This window comes from Oncorhynchus gorbuscha, unplaced genomic scaffold, assembly GCF_021184085.1.
Source record: "Oncorhynchus gorbuscha isolate QuinsamMale2020 ecotype Even-year unplaced genomic scaffold, OgorEven_v1.0 Un_scaffold_541, whole genome shotgun sequence".
NCBI classification, from domain to species: domain Eukaryota; kingdom Metazoa; phylum Chordata; class Actinopteri; order Salmoniformes; family Salmonidae; genus Oncorhynchus; species Oncorhynchus gorbuscha.
Window position 1 is genome coordinate 460,001 of NW_025745368.1, and position 22,500 is coordinate 482,500.

General features: G+C 45.3%; 1 protein-coding gene across 1 annotated transcript in view; it reads left to right on the forward strand.

Annotated features, from left to right (window-relative positions):
* Nucleotides 1-22,500, forward strand: part of LOC124018533 (vacuolar protein sorting-associated protein 8 homolog) — a 99,311-nt gene that overhangs the window by 33,191 nt on the left and 43,620 nt on the right. The window contains 6 exon segments of the mRNA XM_046333866.1: nucleotides 622-668; nucleotides 9,699-9,921; nucleotides 10,326-10,415; nucleotides 13,877-13,928; nucleotides 14,110-14,152; nucleotides 15,043-15,115. Of these exon segments, the coding sequence (XP_046189822.1) occupies nucleotides 622-668; nucleotides 9,699-9,921; nucleotides 10,326-10,415; nucleotides 13,877-13,928; nucleotides 14,110-14,152; nucleotides 15,043-15,115 (528 nt within the window).

A 22,500-nucleotide genomic window follows, 5' to 3' on the forward strand; every position in this document is an offset into this window, starting at 1 on the left:
CACACATACCCCGATACACACACACCCTATACACACACACATACCCCCGATACACACACACCCTATACACACACACACACCCCCGATACGCACGCACGCACACACCCCGATACACACGCACGCACACAACCCCGATACACACGCACACACACACACACCCTATACGCACACACATACCCCCGATACACACACACCCTATACACACACACACATACCCCGATACACACACACCCTATACACACACACATACCCCGATACACACACACACACACATACCCCGATACACACACACACCCTATACACACACACATACCCCCGATACACACACACCTATACACACACACATACCCCCGATACACACACACCCTATACACACACACATACCCCCGATACACACACACCCTATACACACACACACCGCACACACCTCACGATACACGCGTTAATCCGTCCCACGGTTCAGTTTGACAACGCTCGGGACCTTGAAACCTGTCTTTCATTCGCCTTTAAGGCTTGTCCTTGTGCTTAGGCTGCCTGGGTTGAGTAGCTAATCTCTCTCTTTTTCTCGCTCTCTCCATCCTCCCTTCATCCCTCCATCCCTCTCTTTCTCTCTGTCCGTAGGACATGGTGCCTGTCATGGTAGATTACTGTCTGCAGCTGCAGAGGACGTAAGACACACACACACACACACGCACACACAGACACACGCACACACAGGCACACACAGACACAGACACAGGCACACACAGACACAGGCACACACAGACACAGACACACATCACGTCTAATGGCCCTCGCGTTGCCTATTCCCAGCACTCTGCTAGCTTATTCATTAAAGGGACAATTCACATTTTTTTTAAACTTCATATCATCCGCAGTTCTTAAGTGAAGGAAGGAAGGAGCCTTTTAGTCCAGTCAGAGCAGAGTAGCAGCCCCTTCGGCACAGAGATGGACAGAGAAAGGAAGATCTTTCTTTATCTCTTTGGGCTCCCGAGTGGCGCAGAGGTCCAAGGCACTGCATCTCATTGCAAGAGGCATCACTACAGACCCTGGTTCGATTCCAGGCTATATCACAACCGGCTGTGATTGGGAGTCCCATAGGGCGGCGCGTAATTGGCCCAGTGTCGTCCGGGTTTGGCCGGGGTAGGCCGTCATTGTAAATAAGAATTTATTCTAAACTGACTTGCCTAGTTAAATAAAGGTTCAATAAAAAAAAAAAAATACAAATTGTCATCTCTCTCTCAAAAGGAAGGCTGACCTCCACAAAAGGTTATGAAAGAACAAACTGAGATATCTCCTGGCACCAGGGGTCATTCTTAATGCAGTTAGTTTCATATGCGCTGAGTGATCCTTATTTTGTTTGACTGGGTTTCTCTTCAAGGGACAAAGCGTGAAATAAAGGGATATTTCAAAATTATTCCGCTTTGTATTTAAAAAAAATGGAGAAAGATGAGTGTTTCCAATGACATCATCGGTGTGCATCATGTGATTTTAACCAATTTGGATTAGGCATTTCCTACTAATTGGTTGTTTTACTACCAAACATAGAAACTAGGCATTTTCACATATGTTGATGTTGGGGTGGTGCTGGAGAGCTGATGAATATAAAGCGGAATAATTTTGAAATATCCCTTTAATGCACGCTTTGTCCCTTGAAGAGAACCCCAGTCAAACAAAATAAAGATCACTCAGCGCATATAAAACTAACTGCATTAAAAATGACAAACAAACGATAAACTAAGGGAGTCAATCCGCTGTGGGAACGTGCTTTCAGTCAGTTTGTTCCTGTGTGAACGTGCTTTCAGTCTGTTTGTTCCTGTGTGAACGTGCTTTCAGTCTGTTTGTTCCTGTGTGAACGTGCTTTCAGTCAGTTTGTTCCTGTGTGAACGTGCTTTCAGTCTGTTTATTCCTGTGTGAACGTGCTTTCAGTCTGTTTGTTCCTGTGTGAACGTGCTTTCAGTCTGTTTGTTCCTGTGTGAACGTGCTTTCAGTCTGTTTATTCCTGTGTGAACGTGCTTTCAGTCTGTTTGTTCCTGTGTGAACGTGCTTTCAGTCTGTTTGTTCCTGTGTGAACGTGCTTTCAGTCTGTTTGTTCCTGTGTGAAAGTGCTTTCAGTCTGTTTGTTCCTGTGTGAACGTGCTTTCAGTCTGTTTGTTCCTGTGTGAACGTGCTTTCAGTTTGTTCCTGTGTGAACGTGCTTTTAGTCTGTTTGTTCCTGCGGCAACGTGCTTTCAGTTTGTTCCTGTGTGAACGTGCTTTCAGTCTGTTTGTTCCTGTGTGAACGTGCTTTCAGTTTGTTCCTGTGTGAACGTGCTTTCAGTTTGTTTGTTCCTGTGTGAACGTGCTTTCAGTTTGTTTGTTCCTGTGTGAACGTGCTTTCAGTCTGTTTGTTCCTGTGTGAACGTGCTTTCAGTTTGTTCCTGTGTGAACGTGCTTTCAGTTTGTTTGTTCCTGTGTGAACGTGCTTTCAGTTTGTTCCTGTGTGAACGTGCTTTCAGTTTGTTTGTTCCTGTGTGAACGTGCTTTCAGTTTGTTTGTTCCTGTGTGAACGTGCTTTCAGTCTGTTTGTTCCTGTGTGAACGTGCTTTCAGTTTGTTCCTGTGTGAACGTGCTTTCAGTTTGTTTGTTCCTGTGTGAACGTGCTTTCAGTTTGTTTGTTCCTGTGTGAACGTGCTTTCAGTCTGTTTCTGTGTGAACGTGCTTTCAGTTTGTTCCTGTGTAAACGTGCTTTCAGTCAGTTTGTTCCTGTGTGAACGTGCTTTCAGTCTGTTCCTGTGGGAACTTGCTTTCAGTCTGTTTGTTCCTGTGTGAACGTGCTTTCAGTCTGTTTGTTCCTGTGTGAACGTGCTTTCAGTCTGTTTGTTCCTGTGTGAACGTGCTTTCAGTCTGTTTATTCCTGTGTGAACGTGCTTTCAGTCTGTTTGTTCCTGTGTGAACGTGCTTTCAGTCTGTTTGTTCCTGTGTGAACGTGCTTTCAGTCTGTTTGTTCCTGTGTGAACGTGCTTTCAGTCTGTTTGTTCCTGTGTGAACGTGCTTTCAGTCTGTTTGTTCCTGTGTGAACGTGCTTTCAGTCTGTTTGTTCCTGTGTGAACGTGCTTTCAGTCTGTTTGTTCCTGTGTGAACGTGCTTTCAGTCTGTTTGTTCCTGTGTGAACGTGCTTTCAGTTTGTTCCTGTGTGAAAGTGCTTTCAGTCTGTTTGTTCCTGTGTGAACGTGCTTTCAGTCAGTCTGTTCCTGTGTGAACGTGCTTTCAGTTTGTTTGTTCCTGTGTGAACGTGCTTTCAGTTTGTTTGTTCCTGTGTGAACGTGCTTTCAGTCAGTCTGTTCCTGTGTGAACGTGCTTTCAGTTTGTTCCTGTGTGAACGTGCTTTCAGTCAGTTTGTTCCTGTGGGAACGTGCTTTCAGTCTGTTCCTGTGGGAACGTGCTTTCAGTCTGTTTGTTCCTGTGGGAACGTGCTTTCAGTCTGTTTGTTCCTGTGTGAACGTGCTTTCAGTCTGTTTGTTCCTGTGTGAACGTGCTTCCAGTCTGTTTGTTCCTGTGTGAACGTGCTTTCAGTCTGTTTGTTCCTGTGTGAACGTGCTTTCAGTCTGTTTGTTCCTGTGTGAACGTGCTTTCAGTCTGTTTGTTCCTGTGTGAACGTGCTTTCAGTTTGTTTGTTCCTGTGTGAACGTGCTTTCAGTTTGTTTGTTCCTGTGTGAACGTGCTTTCAGTCAGTTTGTTCCTGTGTGAACGTGCTTTCAGTCAGTTTGTTCCTGTGTGAACGTGCTTTCAGTCAGTTTGTTCCTGTGTGAACGTGCTTTCAGTCTGTTCCTGTGGGAACTTGCTTTCAGTCAGTTTGTTCCTGTGTGAACGTGCTTTCAGTTTGTTCCTGTGTAAACGTGCTTTCAGTCAGTTTGTTCCTGTGTGAACGTGCTTTCAGTCTGTTTATTCCTGTGTGAACGTGCTTTCAGTCTGTTCCTGTGGGAACTTGCTTTCAGTCTGTTTGTTCCTGTGTGAACGTGCTTTCAGTCTGTTTGTTCCTGTGTGAACGTGCTTTCAGTCTGTTTGTTCCTGTGTGAACGTGCTTTCAGTCTGTTTGTTCCTGTGTGAACGTGCTTTCAGTCTGTTTGTTCCTGTGTGAACGTGCTTTCAGTCTGTTTGTTCCTGTGTGAACGTGCTTTCAGTCTGTTTGTTCCTGTGTGAACGTGCTTTCAGTCTGTTTGTTCCTGTGTGAACGTGCTTTCAGTCTGTTTGTTCCTGTGTGAACGTGCTTTCAGTCTGTTTGTTCCTGTGTGAACGTGCTTTCAGTCTGTTTGTTCCTGTGTGAACGTGCTTTCAGTCTGTTTGTTCCTGTGTGAACGTGCTTTCAGTCTGTTTGTTCCTGTGTGAACGTGCTTTCAGTCTGTTTGTTCCTGTGTGAACGTGCTTTCAGTCTGTTTGTTCCTGTGTGAACGTGCTTTCAGTCTGTTTGTTCCTGTGTGAACGTGCTTTCAGTTTGTTCCTGTGTGAACGTGCTTTTAGTCTGTTTGTTCCTGCGGCAACGTGCTTTCAGTTTGTTCCTGTGTGAACGTGCTTTCAGTCTGTTTGTTCCTGTGTGAACGTGCTTTCAGTCTGTTTGTTCCTGTGTGAACGTGCTTTCAGTTTGTTCCTGTGTGAACGTGCTTTCAGTCTGTTTGTTCCTGTGTGAACGTGCTTTCAGTCTGTTTGTTCCTGTGTGAACGTGCTTTCAGTCTGTTTGTTCCTGTGTGAACGTGCTTTCAGTCTGTTTGTTCCTGTGTGAACGTGCTTTCAGTCTGTTTGTTCCTGTGTGAACGTGCTTTCAGTCTGTTTGTTCCTGTGTGAACGTGCTTTCAGTCTGTTTGTTCCTGTGTGAACGTGCTTTCAGTCTGTTTGTTCCTGTGTGAACGTGCTTTCAGTCTGTTTGTTCCTGTGTGAACGTGCTTTCAGTCTGTTTGTTCCTGTGTGAACGTGCTTTCAGTTTGTTCCTGTGTGAACGTGCTTTTAGTCTGTTTGTTCCTGCGGCAACGTGCTTTCAGTTTGTTCCTGTGTGAACGTGCTTTCAGTCTGTTTGTTCCTGTGTGAACGTGCTTTCAGTCTGTTTGTTCCTGTGTGAACGTGCTTTCAGTTTGTTCCTGTGTGAACGTGCTTTTAGTCTGTTTGTTCCTGCGGCAACGTGCTTTCAGTCTGTTTGTTCCTGTGTGAACGTGCTTTCAGTCTGTTTGTTCCTGTGTGAACGTGCTTTCAGTCAGTCTGTTCCTGTGTGAACGTGCTTTCAGTTTGTTTGTTCCTGTGTGAACGTGCTTTCAGTTTGTTTGTTCCTGTGTGAACGTGCTTTCAGTCAGTCTGTTTCTGTGTGAACGTGCTTTCAGTTTGTTCCTGTGTGAACGTGCTTTCAGTCAGTTTGTTCCTGTGGGAACGTGCTTTCAGTCTGTTCCTGTGGGAACGTGCTTTCAGTCTGTTTGTTCCTGTGTGAACGTGCTTTCAGTCTGTTTGTTCCTGTGTGAACGTGCTTTCAGTCTGTTTGTTCCTGTGTGAACGTGCTTTCAGTCTGTTTGTTCCTGTGTGAACGTGCTTTCAGTCTGTTTGTTCCTGTGTGAACGTGCTTTCAGTCTGTTTGTTCCTGTGTGAACGTGCTTTCAGTCTGTTCCTGTGTGAACGTGCTTTCAGTCTGTTTGTTCCTGTGTGAACGTGCTTTCAGTCTGTTCCTGTGTGAACGTGCATTCAGTCTGTTTGTTCCTGTGTGAACGTGCTTTCAGTTTGTTCTTTCGTAACCCTTTGTGGTGGTCGGCCTTAGTTTGGAGAGAGAGAGAGAAAGATCTTCCTTTCTCTGTCCATCTCTGTGCCGAAGGGGCTGCTACTCTGCTCGGACTGGACTAAAAGGCTCCTTCCTTCACTTAAGAACTGCCATCCCGTCCCGGTTCCAGAGAATTCTATTATCAGTCTATTATGGTCCCATCCCTGCCTCAGAGCCTCCTAGCATTTGTATTCATTATGGATCCCCATTAGTTCCTGCCAAGGCAGCAGCTACTCTTCCTGGGGTCCAATTTTAATACAATTTTAAAAACATTACAATACATTCACAGATTTCCCAACACACTGTGTGCCCTCAGGCCCCTACTCCACCACTACCAAATATCTACAGTACTAAATCCATGTGTGTGTGTATGCATGTGTCTGGGCCTATGTTTGTGTCGCTTCACAGTCCCTGCTGTTCCATAAGGTGTATTTTTGTCTGTTTTTTTTCTATCTAATTTTACTGCTTGTGTCAGTTACCTGATGTGGAATAGAGTTCCATGTAATCATGGCTCTATGTAGTACTGTGGAATAGAGTTCCATGTAATCATGGCTCTATGTATTACTGTGGAATAGAGTTCCATGTAATCATGGCTCTATGTAGTACTGTGGAATAGAGTTCCATGTAATCATGGCTCTATGTAGTACTGTGGAATAGAGTTGCATGTAATCATGGCTCTATGTATTACTGTGGAATAGAGTTCCATGTAATCATGGCTCTATGTAGTACTGTGGAATAGAGTTCCATGTAATCATGGTAGTCTATAGAGTTCCATGTAATCATGTGGAATAGAGTTCCATGTAATCATGGCTCTATGTATTACTGTGGAATAGAGTTCCATGTAATCATGGCTCTATGTATTACTGTGGAATAGAGTTCCATGTAATCATGGCTCTATGTAGTACTGTGGAATAGAGTTCCATGTAATCATGGCTCTATGTATTACTGTGGAATAGAGTTCCATGTAATCATGGCTCTATGTATTACTGTGGAATAGAGTTCCATGTAATCATGGCTCTATGTATTACTGTGGAATAGAGTTCCATGTAATCATGGCTCTATGTATTACTGTGGAATAGAGTTCCATGTAATCATGGCTCTATGTAGTACTGTGGAATAGAGTTCCATGTAATCATGGCTCTATGTAGTACTGTGGAATAGAGTTCCATGTAATCATGGCTCTATGTATTACTGTGGAATAGAGTTCCATGTAATCATGGCTCTATGTATTACTGTGGAATAGAGTTCCATGTAATCATGGCTCTATGTAGTACTGTGGAATAGAGTTCCATGTAATCATGGCTCTATGTGTACTGTGGAATAGAGTTCCATGTAATCTTGGCTCTATGTAGTAGAATAGAGTTCCATGTAATCATGGCTCTATGTAGTACTGTAGAATAGAGTTCCATGTAATCATGGCTCTATGTAGTACTGTAGAATAGAGTTCCATGTAATCATGGCTCTATGTAGTACTGTGGAATAGAGTTCCATGTAATCATGGCTCTATGTAGTACTGTGGCATAGAGTTCCATGTAATCTTGGCTCTATGTAGTACTGTAGAATAGAGTTCCATGTAATCATGGCTCTATGTAGTACTGTGGCATAGAGTTCCATGTAATCTTGGCTCTATGTAGTACTGTAGAATAGAGTTCCATGTAATCTTGGCTCTATGTAGTACTGTAGAATAGAGTTCCATGTAGTACTGTGCACCTCCCATAGTCTGGACTTGAGGACTGTGAAGAGACCTCTGGTGGCATGTCTTGTGGGGATGCATGGGTGTCCGAGCTGTGTGCCAGTAGTTTAGACAGACCGCTCTGTGCATTCAACATAAATACAAGTAGTGATGAAGTCCATCTCTCTTCCACTTTCAGCCAGGAGAGATTGACATGCACATTATTCATATTAGCTGTCTGTGTCCATCTGTGCTGCTCTGTTCTGAGCCAATTGCAATTTTCCTAAGTCCCTCTTTGTGGCACCTGACCACACGACTGAACAGTAGTCCAGATGTGACTAAACTGGGGCTCGTAGGACCTGCCTTGTTGATCGTGTTGTTAAGAAGGAAGAGCAGCACTTTATTATGGACAGACTTTTGTAGCAATATGTTTTGACCATGACAGTTTTACAATCCAGGGTTACTCCAAGCAGTTTAGTCACCTCAACGTGCTCAATTTCCACATGATTTATTACAAGATTTAGTTGAGGTTTAGGGTTAAGTGAATGATTTTGTCCCAATTACAATGCTTTTAGTTTTAGAAATATTTAGGACTAACTTATTCCTTTCCACACACTCTTTGTTAAGTGCTGCAGTCATTTCAGTCGCTGTTGTAGCTGACATGTATAGTGTTGAGTCATCTGGAAACATAGACACACTGGCTTTACTCAAAGCAGGTCGTTAGTGAAGATTGAAAAAGTAATGGGCCTAGACAACTGCCCTGGGGAATTCCTGATTCTACTACCTGGATTTTGTTGGAGAGGCTTCCATTCTAGAACACCCTCTGTGTTCTGTTCGACGGTAAACTCTTTATCCACAATATAGCAGGGGTGTAAAGCCATAACACATACACTACCATTCAAATATTTGGGGTCACGTAGAAATGTCCTTGTTTTTGGAAGAAAAGCTAAATATTGGTCCATTTTAAAATAACATCAAATTGATCAGAAGTACAGTGTAGACGTTGTTAATGTTGTAAATGACTATTGTAGCTGGAAACGGCAGATTTTTATGGAATATCTACATAGGCTTATAGAGGCCCATTATCAGCAACCATCACTCCTGTGTTCCAAGGGAACGTTGTGTTAGCTAATCCAAGTTCATCATTTTAAAAGGCTAATTAATCATTAGAAAACCCTCTAATAATTAGAAAACCCTCTGTTCTGATTAAAGAAGCAATAAAACTGGCCTTTAGACTAGTTGAGTATCTGGAGCCACAGCATTTGTGGGTTCAATTACAGGCTCGAAATGGTCAGAAACAAAGACTTTTCTTCTGAAAGTTGTCAGTCTATTCTTGTTCTGAGAAATGAAGGCTATTCCATGAGAGAAATTGCCAAGAAACTGAAGATCTCGTACAACGCTGTGTACTACTCCCTTCACAGAACAGCACAAACTGGCCCTAACCAGAATAGAAAGAGGAGTGGGAGGCCCCGGTGCACAACTGAGCAAGAGGACAAGTACATTAGTGTCTAGTTGTCGAAACAGACGCCTCACAAGTCCTCATTAAATAGTACCCGCAAAACACCAGTCTCAACTTCAACAGTGAATAGGCGACTCCGGGATGCTGGCCTTCTAGGCAGAGTTCCTCTGTCCAATGTCTGTGTTCTTTTGCCCATCTTAATCTTTTATTTTTATTTTTGAATTTTACCCTCTTTTTCTCCCCAATTTCATGGTATCCAATTGTTAGTAGCTACTATCTTGTCTCATCGCTACAATTCCCGTACGGGCAAAAGTCATGCGTCCTCCGATACACAACCCTGCACTGCCTAGAAGGCCAGCATCCTGAAGTCGCCTCTTCACTGTTGACGTTGAGACTGGTGTTTTAACCTTCTGTTTAGCCAGCTATATACCCGCCTGGTGGAGAACTGGTACCATGATCATGCTCTTCTCTCTGTGGTCCGATAGGGACCTACTGTTTAACCAGCTATATACCCGCCTGGTGGAGAACTGGTACCATGATCACGCTCTTCTCTCTGTGGTCCTATAGGGACCTACTGTTTAACCAGCTATATACCCGCCTGGTGGAGAACTGGTCTCTGTGGTCCTATAGGGACCTACTGTTTAACCAGCTATATACCCACCTGGTGGAGAACTGGTACCATGATCATGCTCTTCTCTCTGTGGTCCTATAGGGACCTACTGTTTAACCAGCTATATACCCGCCTGGTGGAGAACTGGTACCATGATCATGCTCTTCTCTCTGTGGTCCTATAGGGACCTACTGTTTAACCAGCTATATACCCGCCTGGTGGAGAACTGTGTGGCTCGGGGGGTCTTCCTGGAGAGTTTGGAACCCTACATCGTGTCGGAGCGTCTGGGCTGTGTGACCGCTCCCGTCATGAGAGACCTGCTGACCCACCTACAGGATAACAACATGATGGACAGTGTAGAGAACTGTCTGATACACCTGGACATCACCAGCCTCGACATACAACAGGTAGGGAGGAGACGGGAGGGGAGGAGACAGGAGGGGAGGAGACAGGAGGGAGGAGACAGGAGGGGAGGAGACAGGAGGAGAGGGGGGAGAGGGGAGGGGAGGACAGGAGGAGAGGGGAGGAGAGGAGACAGGAGGAGGAGACAGGAGAGGGGGGGAGGAGACAGGATGGGGGGAGGGAGAGGAGGACAGGAGGGGGAGGGGAGGGGAGGAGACAGGAGGGGAGGGGAGGAGACAGGAGGGGAGAAGAGACAGGAGGGGAGGAGGAGACAAGAGAAGAGAGGATGTCTGTCAGTGTTTCCTCTCTTCCCTCTAGATATTTACTACTGTCATTAACCTTGTTCCAATCACCAGCAGGTCAAGTCTGTAGACTCAGGTAGTAACCTGTTCTCTCCCTGTGTATCCAGGTAGTCCAGATGTGTTGGGACAACCAGCTGTATGATGCCATGATCTACGTGTTCAACAGGGGAATGAATGACTACATCACCCCTATGGAGGTACTATAATACTGTTTAATGACTACATCACCCCTATGGAGGTACTATAATACTGTTTAATGACTACATCACCCCTATGGAGGTACTATAATACTGTTTAATGACTACATCACCCCTATAGAGGTACTATAATACTGTTTAATGACTACATCACCTCTATGGAGGTACTATAATACTGTTTAATGACTACATCACCCCTATGGAGGTACTATAATACTGTTTAATGACTACATCACCCCTATGGAGGTACTATAATACTGTTTAATGACTACATCACCCCTATAGAGGTACTATAATACTGTTGAATGACTACATCACCCCTATGGAGGTACTATAATACTGTTTAATGACTACATCACCCCTATGGAGGTACTATAATACTGTTTAATGACTACATCACCCCTATAGAGGTACTATAATACTGTTTAATGACTACATCACCCCTATGGAGGTACTATAATACTGTTTAATGACTACATCACCCCTATGGAGGTACTATAATACTGTTTAATGACTACATCACCCCTATAGAGGTACTATAATACTGTTTAATGACTACATCACCCCTATGGAGGTACTATAATACTGTTTAATGACTACATCACCCCTATGGAGGTACTATAATACTGTTTAATGACTACATCACCCCTATAGAGGTACTATAATACTGTTTAATGACTACATCACCCCTATGGAGGTACTATAATACTGTTTAATGACTACATCACCCCTATGGAGGTACTATAATACTGTTTAATGACTACATCACCCCTATAGAGGTACTATAATACTGTTTAATGACTACATCACCCCTATGGAGGTACTATAATACTGTTTAATGACTACATCACCCTATGGAGGTACTATAATACTGTTTAATGACTACATCACCCCTATGGAGGTACTATAATACTGTTTAATGACTACATCACCCCTATGGAGGTACTATAATACTGTTTAATGACTACATCACCCCTATGGAGGTACTATAATACTGTTTAATGACTACATCACCCCTATGGAGGTACTATAATACTGTTTAATGACTACATCACCCCTATGGAGGTACTATAATACTGTTTAATGACTACATCACCCCTATGGAGGTACTATAATACTGTTTAATGACTACATCACCCCTATGGAGGTACTATAATACTGTTTAATGACTATATCACCCCTATGGAGGTACTATAATACTGTTTAATGACTACATCACCCCTATAGAGGTACTATAATACTGTTTAATGACTACATCACCCCTATGGAGGTACTATAATACTGTTTAATGACTACATCACCCCTATGGAGGTACTATAATACTGTTTAATGACTACATCACCCCTATGGAGGTACTATAATACTGTTTAATGACTACATCACCCCTATAGCCTATGGAGGTACTATAATACTGTTTAATGACTGTTTAATAATCACCCCTATGGAGGTTCACCCTGTCACCCTAGTCTCCAATGAAAGCTGAGTGTGTGTTGTTCAGCTACTCCTCTGAACCCACAGATGAAAGCAGACTGATGGGGGGAGGGGGGAGCATTATGTATTACAGGTGTCCTCTCTGGTTCTCTCTGCCTCTCTCTGGTTATCTGGGTCTCTCTGGTTATCTGGCTCTCTCTGCCTCTCTGGTTCTCTCTGCCTCTCTCTGCCTCTCTCTGGTTATCTGGTTCTCTCTGCCTCTCTCTGGTTATCTGGTTCTCTCTGCCTCTCTCTGGTTATCTGGTTCTCTCTGCCTCTCTCTGCCTCTCTCTGGTTATCTGGTTCTCTCTGCCTCTCTCTGGTTATCTGGCTCTCTCTGCCTCTCTCTGGTTCTCTCTGCCTCTCTCTGGTTATCTGGCTCTCTCTGCCTCTCTCTGGTTATCTGGTTCTCTCTGCCTCTCTCTGGTTATCTGGCTCTCTCTGCCTCTCTCTGGTTATCTGGCTCTCTCTGCCTCTCTCTGCCTCTCTCTGGCTCTCTCTGCCTCTCTCTGGTTATCTGGCTCTCTCTGCCTCTCTCTGGTTATCTGGCTCTCTCTGCCTCTCTCTGCCTCCCTGGCTCTCTCTGCCTCTCTCTGCCTCCCTGCCTCTCTCTGCCTCTCTCTGGTTATCTGGTTCTCTCTGCCTCTCTCTGGTTATCTGGTTATCTGGCTCTCTCTGCCTCTCTCTGGTTATCTAGTTCTCTCTGCCTCTCTCTGGTTATCTAGTTCTCTCTGCCTCTCTCTGCCTCTCTCTGCCTCTCTCTGGTTATCTGGTTCTCTCTGCCTCTCTCTGGTTATCTGGTTCTCTCTGCCTCTCTCTGGTTATCTGGTTCTCTCTGCCTCTCTCTGGTTATCTGGTTCTCTCTGCCTCTCTCTGCCTCTCTCTGCCTCTCTCTGGTTATCTGGCTCTCTCTGCCTCTCTCTGGTTATCTGGTTCTCTCTGCCTCTCTCTGCCTCTCTCTGGTTATCTAGTTCTCTCTGCCTCTCTCTGGTTATCTGGTTCTCTCTGCCTCTCTGGTTATCTGGTTCTCTCTGCCTCTCTCTGGTTATCTGGTTCTCTCTGCCTCTCTCTGGTTATCTGGTTCTCTCTGCCTCTCTCTGGTTATCTGGTTCTCTCTGCCTCTCTCTGCCTCTCTCTGCCTCTCTCTGGTTATCTGGTTCTCTCTGCCTCTCTCTGGTTATCTGGTTCTCTCTGCCTCTCTCTGCCTCTCTCTGGTTATCTGGTTCTCTCTGCCTCTCTCTGGTTATCTGGTTCTCTCTGCCTCTCTCTGGTTATCTGGCTCTCTCTGCCTCTCTCTGGTTATCTGGCTCTCTCTGCCTCTCTCTGGTTATCTGGTTCTCTCTGCCTCTCTCTGGTTATCTGGTTCTCTCTGCCTCTCTCTGGTTATCTGGTTCTCTCTGCCTCTCTCTGGTTATCTGGTTCTCTCTGCCTCTCTCTGGTTCTCTCTGCCTCTCTCTGCCTCTCTCTGGTTATCTGGCTCTCTCTGCCTCTCTCTGGTTATCTGGTTCTCTCTGCCTCTCTCTGGTTATCTGGTTCTCTCTGCCTCTCTCTGGTTATCTGCCTCTCTCTGCCTCTCTCTGCCTCTCTCTGGTTATCTGCCTCTCTCTGCCTCTCTCTGGTTCTCTCTGCCTCTCTCTGCCTCTCTCTGCCTCTCTCTGCCTCTCTCTGGTTATCTGGTTCTCTCTGCCTCTCTCTGGTTATCTGGCTCTCTCAGCACCTTTATCTACCAGTCCCCTGGGGAGCGACGGGGGCTTTGATTTGTTCGATGAACCAACCTAAACTAAAAGGAATCTAACAGAAATGAAAGAAGCCCTAAGGCTGCTGGGAAAAATCATTTTGAAATATGAGACGAGGTGTCACAAAGAATCCTGATAAAGAAATGATGTAGTGCTACGGCTACAGCCGAGGGACAAACTGTCAGAGAGAGTGGAGTTTTTAATCAAAGGAGATGTATGAACTTGACCCCTGAGGTTTCTCTTCCTGTGTTTCAGAAACTCTTCCAGGTCATTGGCCCCCCGCTGAGAGAAGGCAGGGCCCTCACAGGTAGGCACTGATTCCATGATTCATTGAACACCAGCCTGGAGATCTTAGTGGGAGTAAAAGCAAGGCCCTCCAGAAATAAATCACTCAGAAAGAAGATTTGTAGTTTTTCAACATGTCAACATGTCTAATAACTAATAAATAAATAACTCAGAAAGAAGATTTGTCTATCTCTGCCTGACAGATGAACAGGTGGTGATGGGAAACAAGCTGCTCGTTTATATCAGGTACAGTCACACATATACATCCTTTCTCTCTCTATTTATCTCCTTCTCTCCTCTGTCTGTTTCTCTCTCTCTCTCTCTCTCTCTCTCTCTCTCTCTCTCTCTCTCTCTCTCTCTCTCTCTCTCTCTCTCTCTGTCTCTCTGTCTCTCTGTCTCTCTGTCTCTCTGTCTCTCTGTCTCTCTGTCTCTCTGTCTCTCTCTCTCTCTCTCTGTCCCTCTCTCTCTCTCTCTCTCTGTCCCTCTCTGTTTCTCTCTCTCTCTCTCTCTGTTTCTCTCTCTCTCTCTCTGTCCCTCTGTTTCTCTCTCTCTCTCTCTCTCTGTTTCTCTCTCTCTCTGTTTCTCTCTCTCTCTGTCCCTCTCTGTTTCTCTCTCTCCTCTGTCTGTTATCTGGTTCTCTCTCTCTCTCTCTCTCTTATCTCTCTCTCTCTCTCTCTCTCTCTTCTCTCTCTCTCTCTCTCCTCTCTGTCTGTTTGTCTGTTTCTCTCTCTCTCTCTCCTCTGTCTGTTTGTCTGTTTCTCTCTCTCTCTCTCTGTTTGTCTGTTTCTCTCTCTCTCTCTCTGTCCCTCTCTGTTTCTCTCTCTCTCTGTCCCTCTCTCTTTCTCTCTCTCATCTGTCTGTTCTCTCTCTCTCTCTCTCTCTCTCTCTCTCTCTCTCTCTCTCTCTCTCTCTCTCTCTCTCTCTCTCTCTCTCTCTCTCTCTCTCTCTCTCTCCTCTGTCTGTTTGTCTGTTTCTCTCTCTCTCTCTCCTCTGTCTGTTTGTCTGTTTCTCTCTCTCTCTCTCTCTCTCTCTCTCTCTCTCTCTCTCTCTCTCTCTCTCTTCTCTCTCTCTCTCTCTCTCTCTCTCTCTCTCTCTCTCTCTCTGACACACAGTAATGTATTTCCTTCCTCCCTCAGCTGCTCTCTGGCAGGCCGGGCCTATCCACTAGGAGACATCCCAGAGGACCTGGTGTCTCAAGTCAAGAACCAGGTACGTGTGTATCAGGGACAGATTCCTGGAATGTTCCCCCCTTTGTGACAGACCTCTACATCCCCCATGTTGCTGTAAGGACTGTGTTAATGAGGTATACTCCTCTGTGTTGCTGTAAGGACTGTGTTAATGAGGTATACTCCTCTCTACATCCTCCATGTTGCTGTAAGGAGTGTGTTAATGAGGTATCCTCCTCTGTGTTGCTGTAAGGACTGTGTTAATGAGGTATCCTCCTCTGTGTTGCTGTAAGGACTGTGTTAATGAGGTATCCTCCTCTGTGTTGCTGTAAGGACTGTGTTAATGAGGTATCCTCCTCTGTGTTGCTGTAAGGACTGTGTTAATGAGGTATCCTCCTCTGTGTTGCTGTAAGGAGTGTGTTAATGAGGTATCCTCCTCTGTGTTGCTGTAAGGACTGTGTTAATGAGGTATCCTCCGTGTTGCTGTAAGGAGTGTGTTAATGAGGTATCCTCCTCTGTGTTGCTGTAAGGACTGTGTTAATGAGGTATCCTCCTCTGTGTTGCTGTAAGGGCTGTGTTAATGAGGTATCCTCCTCTGTGTTGCTGTAAGGACTGTGTTAATGAGGTATCCTCCGTGTTGCTGTAAGGAGTGTGTTAATGAGGTATCCTCCTCTGTGTTGCTGTAAGGACTGTGTTAATGAGGTATCCTCCTCTGTGTTGCTGTAAGGACTGTGTTAATGAGGTATCCTCCTCTGTGTTGCTGTAAGGAGTGTGTTAATGAGGTATCCTCCTCTGTGTTGCTGTAAGGACTGTGTTAATGAGGTATCCTCCTCTGTGTTGCTGTAAGGACTGTGTTAATGAGGTATCCTCTGTGTTGCTGTAAGGACTGTGTTAATGAGGTATCCTCCTCTGTGTTGCTGTAAGGACTGTGTTAATGAGGTATCCTCCATGTTGCTGTAAGGACTGTGTTAATGAGGTATCCTCCATGTTGCTGTAAGGACTGTGTTAATGAGGTATCCTCATCTCTCTGCAGGTTGTTTCCTCTCTGTAGTTCTTCAAATGACTGAATAGGGTGTTGGGGGGTCCTTGGGAGGACATTGGACACAGTAACACACTAACACACACACTAGCAGTAACACACACACGAACACACACACTAGCAGTAACACACACACTAGCAGTAACACACACACGAACACACACACGAACACACACACTAGCACACACACGGTAACAGTAACACTCACGGTAACAGTAACACTCACGGTAACAGTAACACTCAGGGTAACAGTAACGCTCAGGGTAACAGTAACACTCAGGGTAACAGTAACACTCAGGGTAACAGTAACACTCAGGGTAACAGTAACACTCAGGGTAACAGTAACACTCAGGGTAACAGTAACACTCAGGGTAACAGGAACACTCAGGGTAACAGGAACACTCAGGGTAACAGGAACAGTAACACTCACGGTAACAGGAACACTCACGGTAACAGGAACACTCACGGTAACAGTAACACACACGGTAACAGGAACACTCACGGTAACAGTAACACACACGGTAACAGTAACACTCACGGTAACAGTAACGCTCAGGGTAACAGTAACACTCAGGGTAACAGTAACACTCAGGGTAACAGTAACAGTAACACTCAGGGTAACAGTAACGCTCACGGTAACAGTAACGCTCACGGTAACAGTAACACTCAGGGTAACAGTAACACTCAGGGTAACAGTAACACTCAGGGTAACAGTAACGCTCAGGGTAACAGTAACACTCACGGTAACAGTAACACTCACGGTAACAGTAACGCTCAGGGTAACAGTAACACTCAGGGTAACAGTAACACTCAGGGTAACAGTAACACTCAGGGTAACAGTAACAGTAACACTCACGGTAACAGTAATGCTCACGGTAACAGTAATGCTCACGGTAACAGTAATGCTCACGGTAACAGTAATGCTCACGGTAACAGTAATGCTCACGGTAACAGTAACGCTCACGGTAACAGTAACACTCACGGTAACAGTAACACTCAGGGTAACAGTAACACTCAGGGTAACAGTAACAGTAACGCTCAGGGTAACAGTAACGCTCAGGGTAACAGTAACACTCAGGGTAACAGTAACACTCAGGGTAACAGTAACACTCAGGGTAACAGTAACAGTAACACTCAGGGTAACAGTAACACTCAGGGTAACAGTAACACTCAGGGTAACAGTAACAGTAACACACACGGTAACAGTAACGCTCAGGGTAACAGTAACACTCAGGGTAACAGTAACACTCAGGGTAACACTCAGGGTAACAGTAACACTCAGGGTAACAGTAACACTCAGGGTAACAGTAACAGTAACACTCAGAGTAACAGTAACACTCAGGGTAACAGTAACACTCAGGGTAACAGTAACGCTCAGGGTAACAGTAACGCTCAGGGTAACAGTAACGCTCAGGGTAACAGTAACGCTCAGGGTAACAGTAACACTCAGGGTAACAGTAACACTCAGGGTAACAGTAACACTCAGGGTAACAGTAACACTCAGGGTAACAGTAACGCTCACGGTAACAGTAACGCTCACGGTAACAGTAACACTCAGGGTAACAGTAACACTCACGGTAACAGTAACACTCACGGTAACAGTAACGCTCACGGTAACAGTAACGCTCAGGGTAACAGTAACGCTCAGGGTAACAGTAACGCTCAGGGTAACAGTAACGGTCAGGGTAACAGTAACACTCAGGGTAACAGTAACAGTAATGCTCAGGGTAACAGTAACGCTCAGGGTAACAGTAACGCTCACGGTAACAGTAACGCTCAGGGTAACAGTAACGCTCAGGGTAACAGTAACACTCAGGGTAACAGTAACACTCAGGGTAACAGTAACACTCAGGGTAACAGTAACACTCAGGGTAACAGTAACAGTAACACTCAGGGTAACAGTAACGCTCAGGGTAACAGTAACGCTCAGGGTAACAGTAACGCTCAGGGTAACAGTAACAGTAACACTCAGACTAACAGTAACACTCAGGGTAACAGTAACGCTCAGGGTAACAGTAACGCTCAGGGTAACAGTAACACTCAGGGTAACAGTAACACTCAGGGTAACAGTAACGCTCAGGGTAACAGTAACACTCAGGGTAACAGTAACACTCAGGGTAACAGTAACACTCAGGGTAACAGTAACACTCAGGGTAACAGTAACACTCAGGGTAACAGGAACACTCAGGGTAACAGGAACAGTAACACTCACGGTAACAGGAACACTCACGGTAACAGGAACACTCACGGTAACAGGAACACTCACGGTAACAGGAACACTCACGGTAACAGTAACACACACGGTAACAGGAACACTCACGGTAACAGTAACACACACGGTAACAGTAACACTCACGGTAACAGTAACGCTCAGGGTAACAGTAACACTCAGGGTAACAGTAACACTCAGGGTAACAGTAACAGTAACACTCAGGGTAACAGTAACGCTCACGGTAACAGTAACGCTCACGGTAACAGTAACACTCAGGGTAACAGTAACAGTAACACTCAGGGTAACAGTAACACTAAGGGTAACAGTAACACTCAGGGTAACAGTAACAGTAACACTCAGGGTAACAGTAACGCTCAGGGTAACAGTAACGCTCACGGTAACAGTAACACTCAGGGTAACAGTAACAGTAACACTCAGGGTAACAGTAACACTCAGGGTAACAGTAACACTCAGGGTAACAGTAACGCTCAGGGTAACAGTAACACTCAGGGTAACAGTAACACTCAGGGTAACAGTAACAGTAACACTCACGGTAACAGTAATGCTCACGGTAACAGTAATGCTCACGGTAACAGTAATGCTCACGGTAACAGTAATGCTCACGGTAACAGTAATGCTCACGGTAACAGTAATGCTCACGGTAACAGTAATGCTCACGGTAACAGTAACGCTCACGGTAACAGTAACACTCAGGGTAACAGTAACACTCAGGGTAACAGTAACAGTAACGCTCAGGGTAACAGTAACGCTCAGGGTAACAGTAACACTCAGGGTAACAGTAACACTCAGGGTAACAGTAACAGTAACACTCAGGGTAACAGTAACACTCAGGGTAACAGTAACACTCAGGGTAACAGTAACAGTAACACACACGGTAACAGTAACGCTCAGGGTAACAGTAACACTCAGGGTAACAGTAACACTCAGGGTAACAGTAACACTCAGGGTAACAGTAACACTCAGGGTAACAGTAACACTCAGGGTAACAGTAACGCTCAGGGTAACAGTAACGCTCAGGGTAACAGTAACGCTCAGGGTAACAGTAACGCTCAGGGTAACAGTAACGCTCAGGGTAACAGTAACGCTCAGGGTAACAGTAACGCTCAGGGTAACAGTAACGCTCACGGTAACAGTAACGCTCAGGGTAACAGTAACGCTCAGGGTAACAGTAACACTCAGGGTAACAGTAACACTCAGGGTAACAGTAACACTCAGGGTAACAGTAACAGTAACGCTCAGGGTAACAGTAACACTCACGGTAACAGTAACGCTCAGGGTAACAGTAACGCTCAGGGTAACAGTAACGCTCAGGGTAACAGTAACAGTAACACTCAGGGTAACAGTAACAGTAACACTCAGGGTAACAGTAACGCTCAGGGTAACAGTAACACTCAGGGTAACAGTAACACTCAGGGTAACAGTAACACTCAGGGTAACAGTAACACTCAGGGTAACAGTAACACTCAGGGTAACAGTAACAGTAATGCTCAGGGTAACAGTAACGCTCAGGGTAACAGTAACGCTCAGGGTAACAGTAACGCTCAGGGTAACAGTAACGCTCAGGGTAACAGTAACAGTAACACTCAGAGTAACAGTAACACTCAGGGTAACAGTAACACTCAGGGTAACAGTAACGCTCAGGGTAACAGTAACACTCAGGGTAACAGTAACACTCAGGGTAACAGTAACACTCAGGGTAACAGTAACAGTAACACTCAGGGTAACAGTAACAGTAACACTCAGGGTAACAGTAACACTCAGGGTAACAGTAACGCTCACGGTAACAGTAACGCTCACGGTAACAGTAACACTCAGGGTAACAGTAACGCTCAGGGTAACAGTAATGCTCACGGTAACAGTAACGCTCAGGGTAACAGTAACGCTCAGGGTAACAGTAACGCTCAGGGTAACAGTAACGCTCAGGGTAACAGTAACAGTAACACTCAGGGTAACAGTAACACTCAGGGTAACAGTAACGCTCAGGGTAACAGTAACAGTAACGCTCAGGGTAACAGTAACAGTAACACTCAGGGTAACAGTAACGCTCACGGTAACAGTAACGCTCACGGTAACAGTAACGCTCAGGGTAACAGTAACACTCAGGGTAACAGTAACGCTCAGGGTAACAGTAACAGTAACACTCAGGGTAACAGTAACAGTAACACTCAGGGTAACAGTAACAGTAACACTCAGGGTAACAGTAACACTCAGGGTAACAGTAACAGTAACACTCACGGTAACAGTAACACTCAGGGTAACAGTAACACTCACGGTAACAGTAACGCTCAGGGTAACAGTAACGCTCAGGGTAACAGTAACACTCAGGGTAACAGTAACACTCAGGGTAACAGTAACACTCAGGGTAACAGTAACACTCAGGGTAACAGTAACGCTCAGGGTAACAGTAACGCTCAGGGTAACAGTAACGCTCAGGGTAACAGTAACGCTCAGGGTAACAGTAACACTCAGGGTAACAGTAACACTCAGGGTAACAGTAACACTCAGGGTAACAGTAACACTCAGGGTAACAGTAACAGTAACACTCACGGTAACAGTAACACTCAGGGTAACAGTAACGCTCAGGGTAACAGTAACACTCAGGGTAACAGTAACACTCAGGGTAACAGTAACACTCAGGGTAACAGTAACAGTAACACTCAGGGTAACAGTAACGCTCAGGGTAACAGTAACAGTAACACTCAGGGTAACAGTAACGCTCAGGGTAACAGTAACACTCAGGGTAACAGTAACACTCAGGGTAACAGTAACAGTAACACTCAGGGTAACAGTAACAGTAACACTCAGGGTAACAGTAACACTCACGGTAACAGTAACGCTCAGGGTAACAGTAACAGTAACACTCAGGGTAACAGTAACGCTCAGGGTAACAGTAACACTCAGGGTAACAGTAACACTCAGGGTAACAGTAACGCTCAGGGTAACAGTAACACTCAGGGTAACAGTAACACTCACGGTAACAGTAACGCTCAGGGTAACAGTAACAGTAACGCTCAGGGTAACAGTAACGCTCAGGGTAACAGTAACGCTCAGGGTAACAGTAACGCTCAGGGTAACAGGAACACTCAGGGTAACAGTAACGCTCAGGGTAACAGGAACACTCAGGGTAACAGTAACGCTCACGGTAACGGTAACAGTAACACTCAGGGTAACAGTAACGCTCACGATAACAGTAACGCTCAGGGTAACAGTAACACTCAGGGTAACAGGAACACTCAGGGTAACAGTAACGCTCACGGTAACGGTAACAGTAACACTCAGGGTAACAGTAACACTCAGGGTAACAGGAACACTCAGGGTAACAGTAACACTCACTGTACTGTCAGGGTTCCTCCTCAGTAGAGCCAGTTAAATAGTTTTATAAAGAGGCAGAATGACGGGCCTGTTTGTCCTGAACAGGGAAGCATTTAGTGGGATGAACTGTGCTGCTGTGGGAATGATGCTCTCAGGCTTTGGGAATGCTGTTGTGATGGGGTGGGTGTACGAGTGGGTTTGTGTGAGAGTGTGTGTGTACGAGTGTTTGAGACCGTGCCTGCTTGCTTTGGCCAAGTCTGCAGAGTGAACCAGTACAGGTGTGTGTGTGTGTGTGTGTGTGTGTGTGTGTGTGTGTGTGTGTGTGTGTGTGTGTGTGTGTGTGTGTGTGTGTGTGTGTGTGTGTGGGGGGGTTGATGTTAGTGTGACGTTGAACAGGTGTAATAGCCTATGTGTCATCTGTGTGTGTGTGTCCATGTGTGTGTGTGTCCATATGTGTGTGTGTGTGTCCATATGCATGTGTCGGATGTGTGTGTGGTGTCTGATGTATTGTATAAGGGAGTCAGGTGTCTGATGTATTGTATAAGGGAGTCAGGTGTCTGATGTATTGTATAAGGGAGTCAGGTGTCTGATGTATTGTATAAGGGAGTCAGGTGTCTGATGTATTGTATAAGGGAGTCAGGTGTCTGATGTATTGTATAAGGGAGTCAGGTGTCTGATGTATTGTATAAGGGAGTCAGGTGTCTGATGTATTGTATAAGGGAGTCAGGTGTCTGATGTATTGTATAAGGGAGTCAGGTGTCTGATGTATTGTATAAGGGAGTCAGGTGTCTGATGTATTGTATAAGGGAGTCAGGTGTCTGATGTATTGTATAAGGGAGTCGGG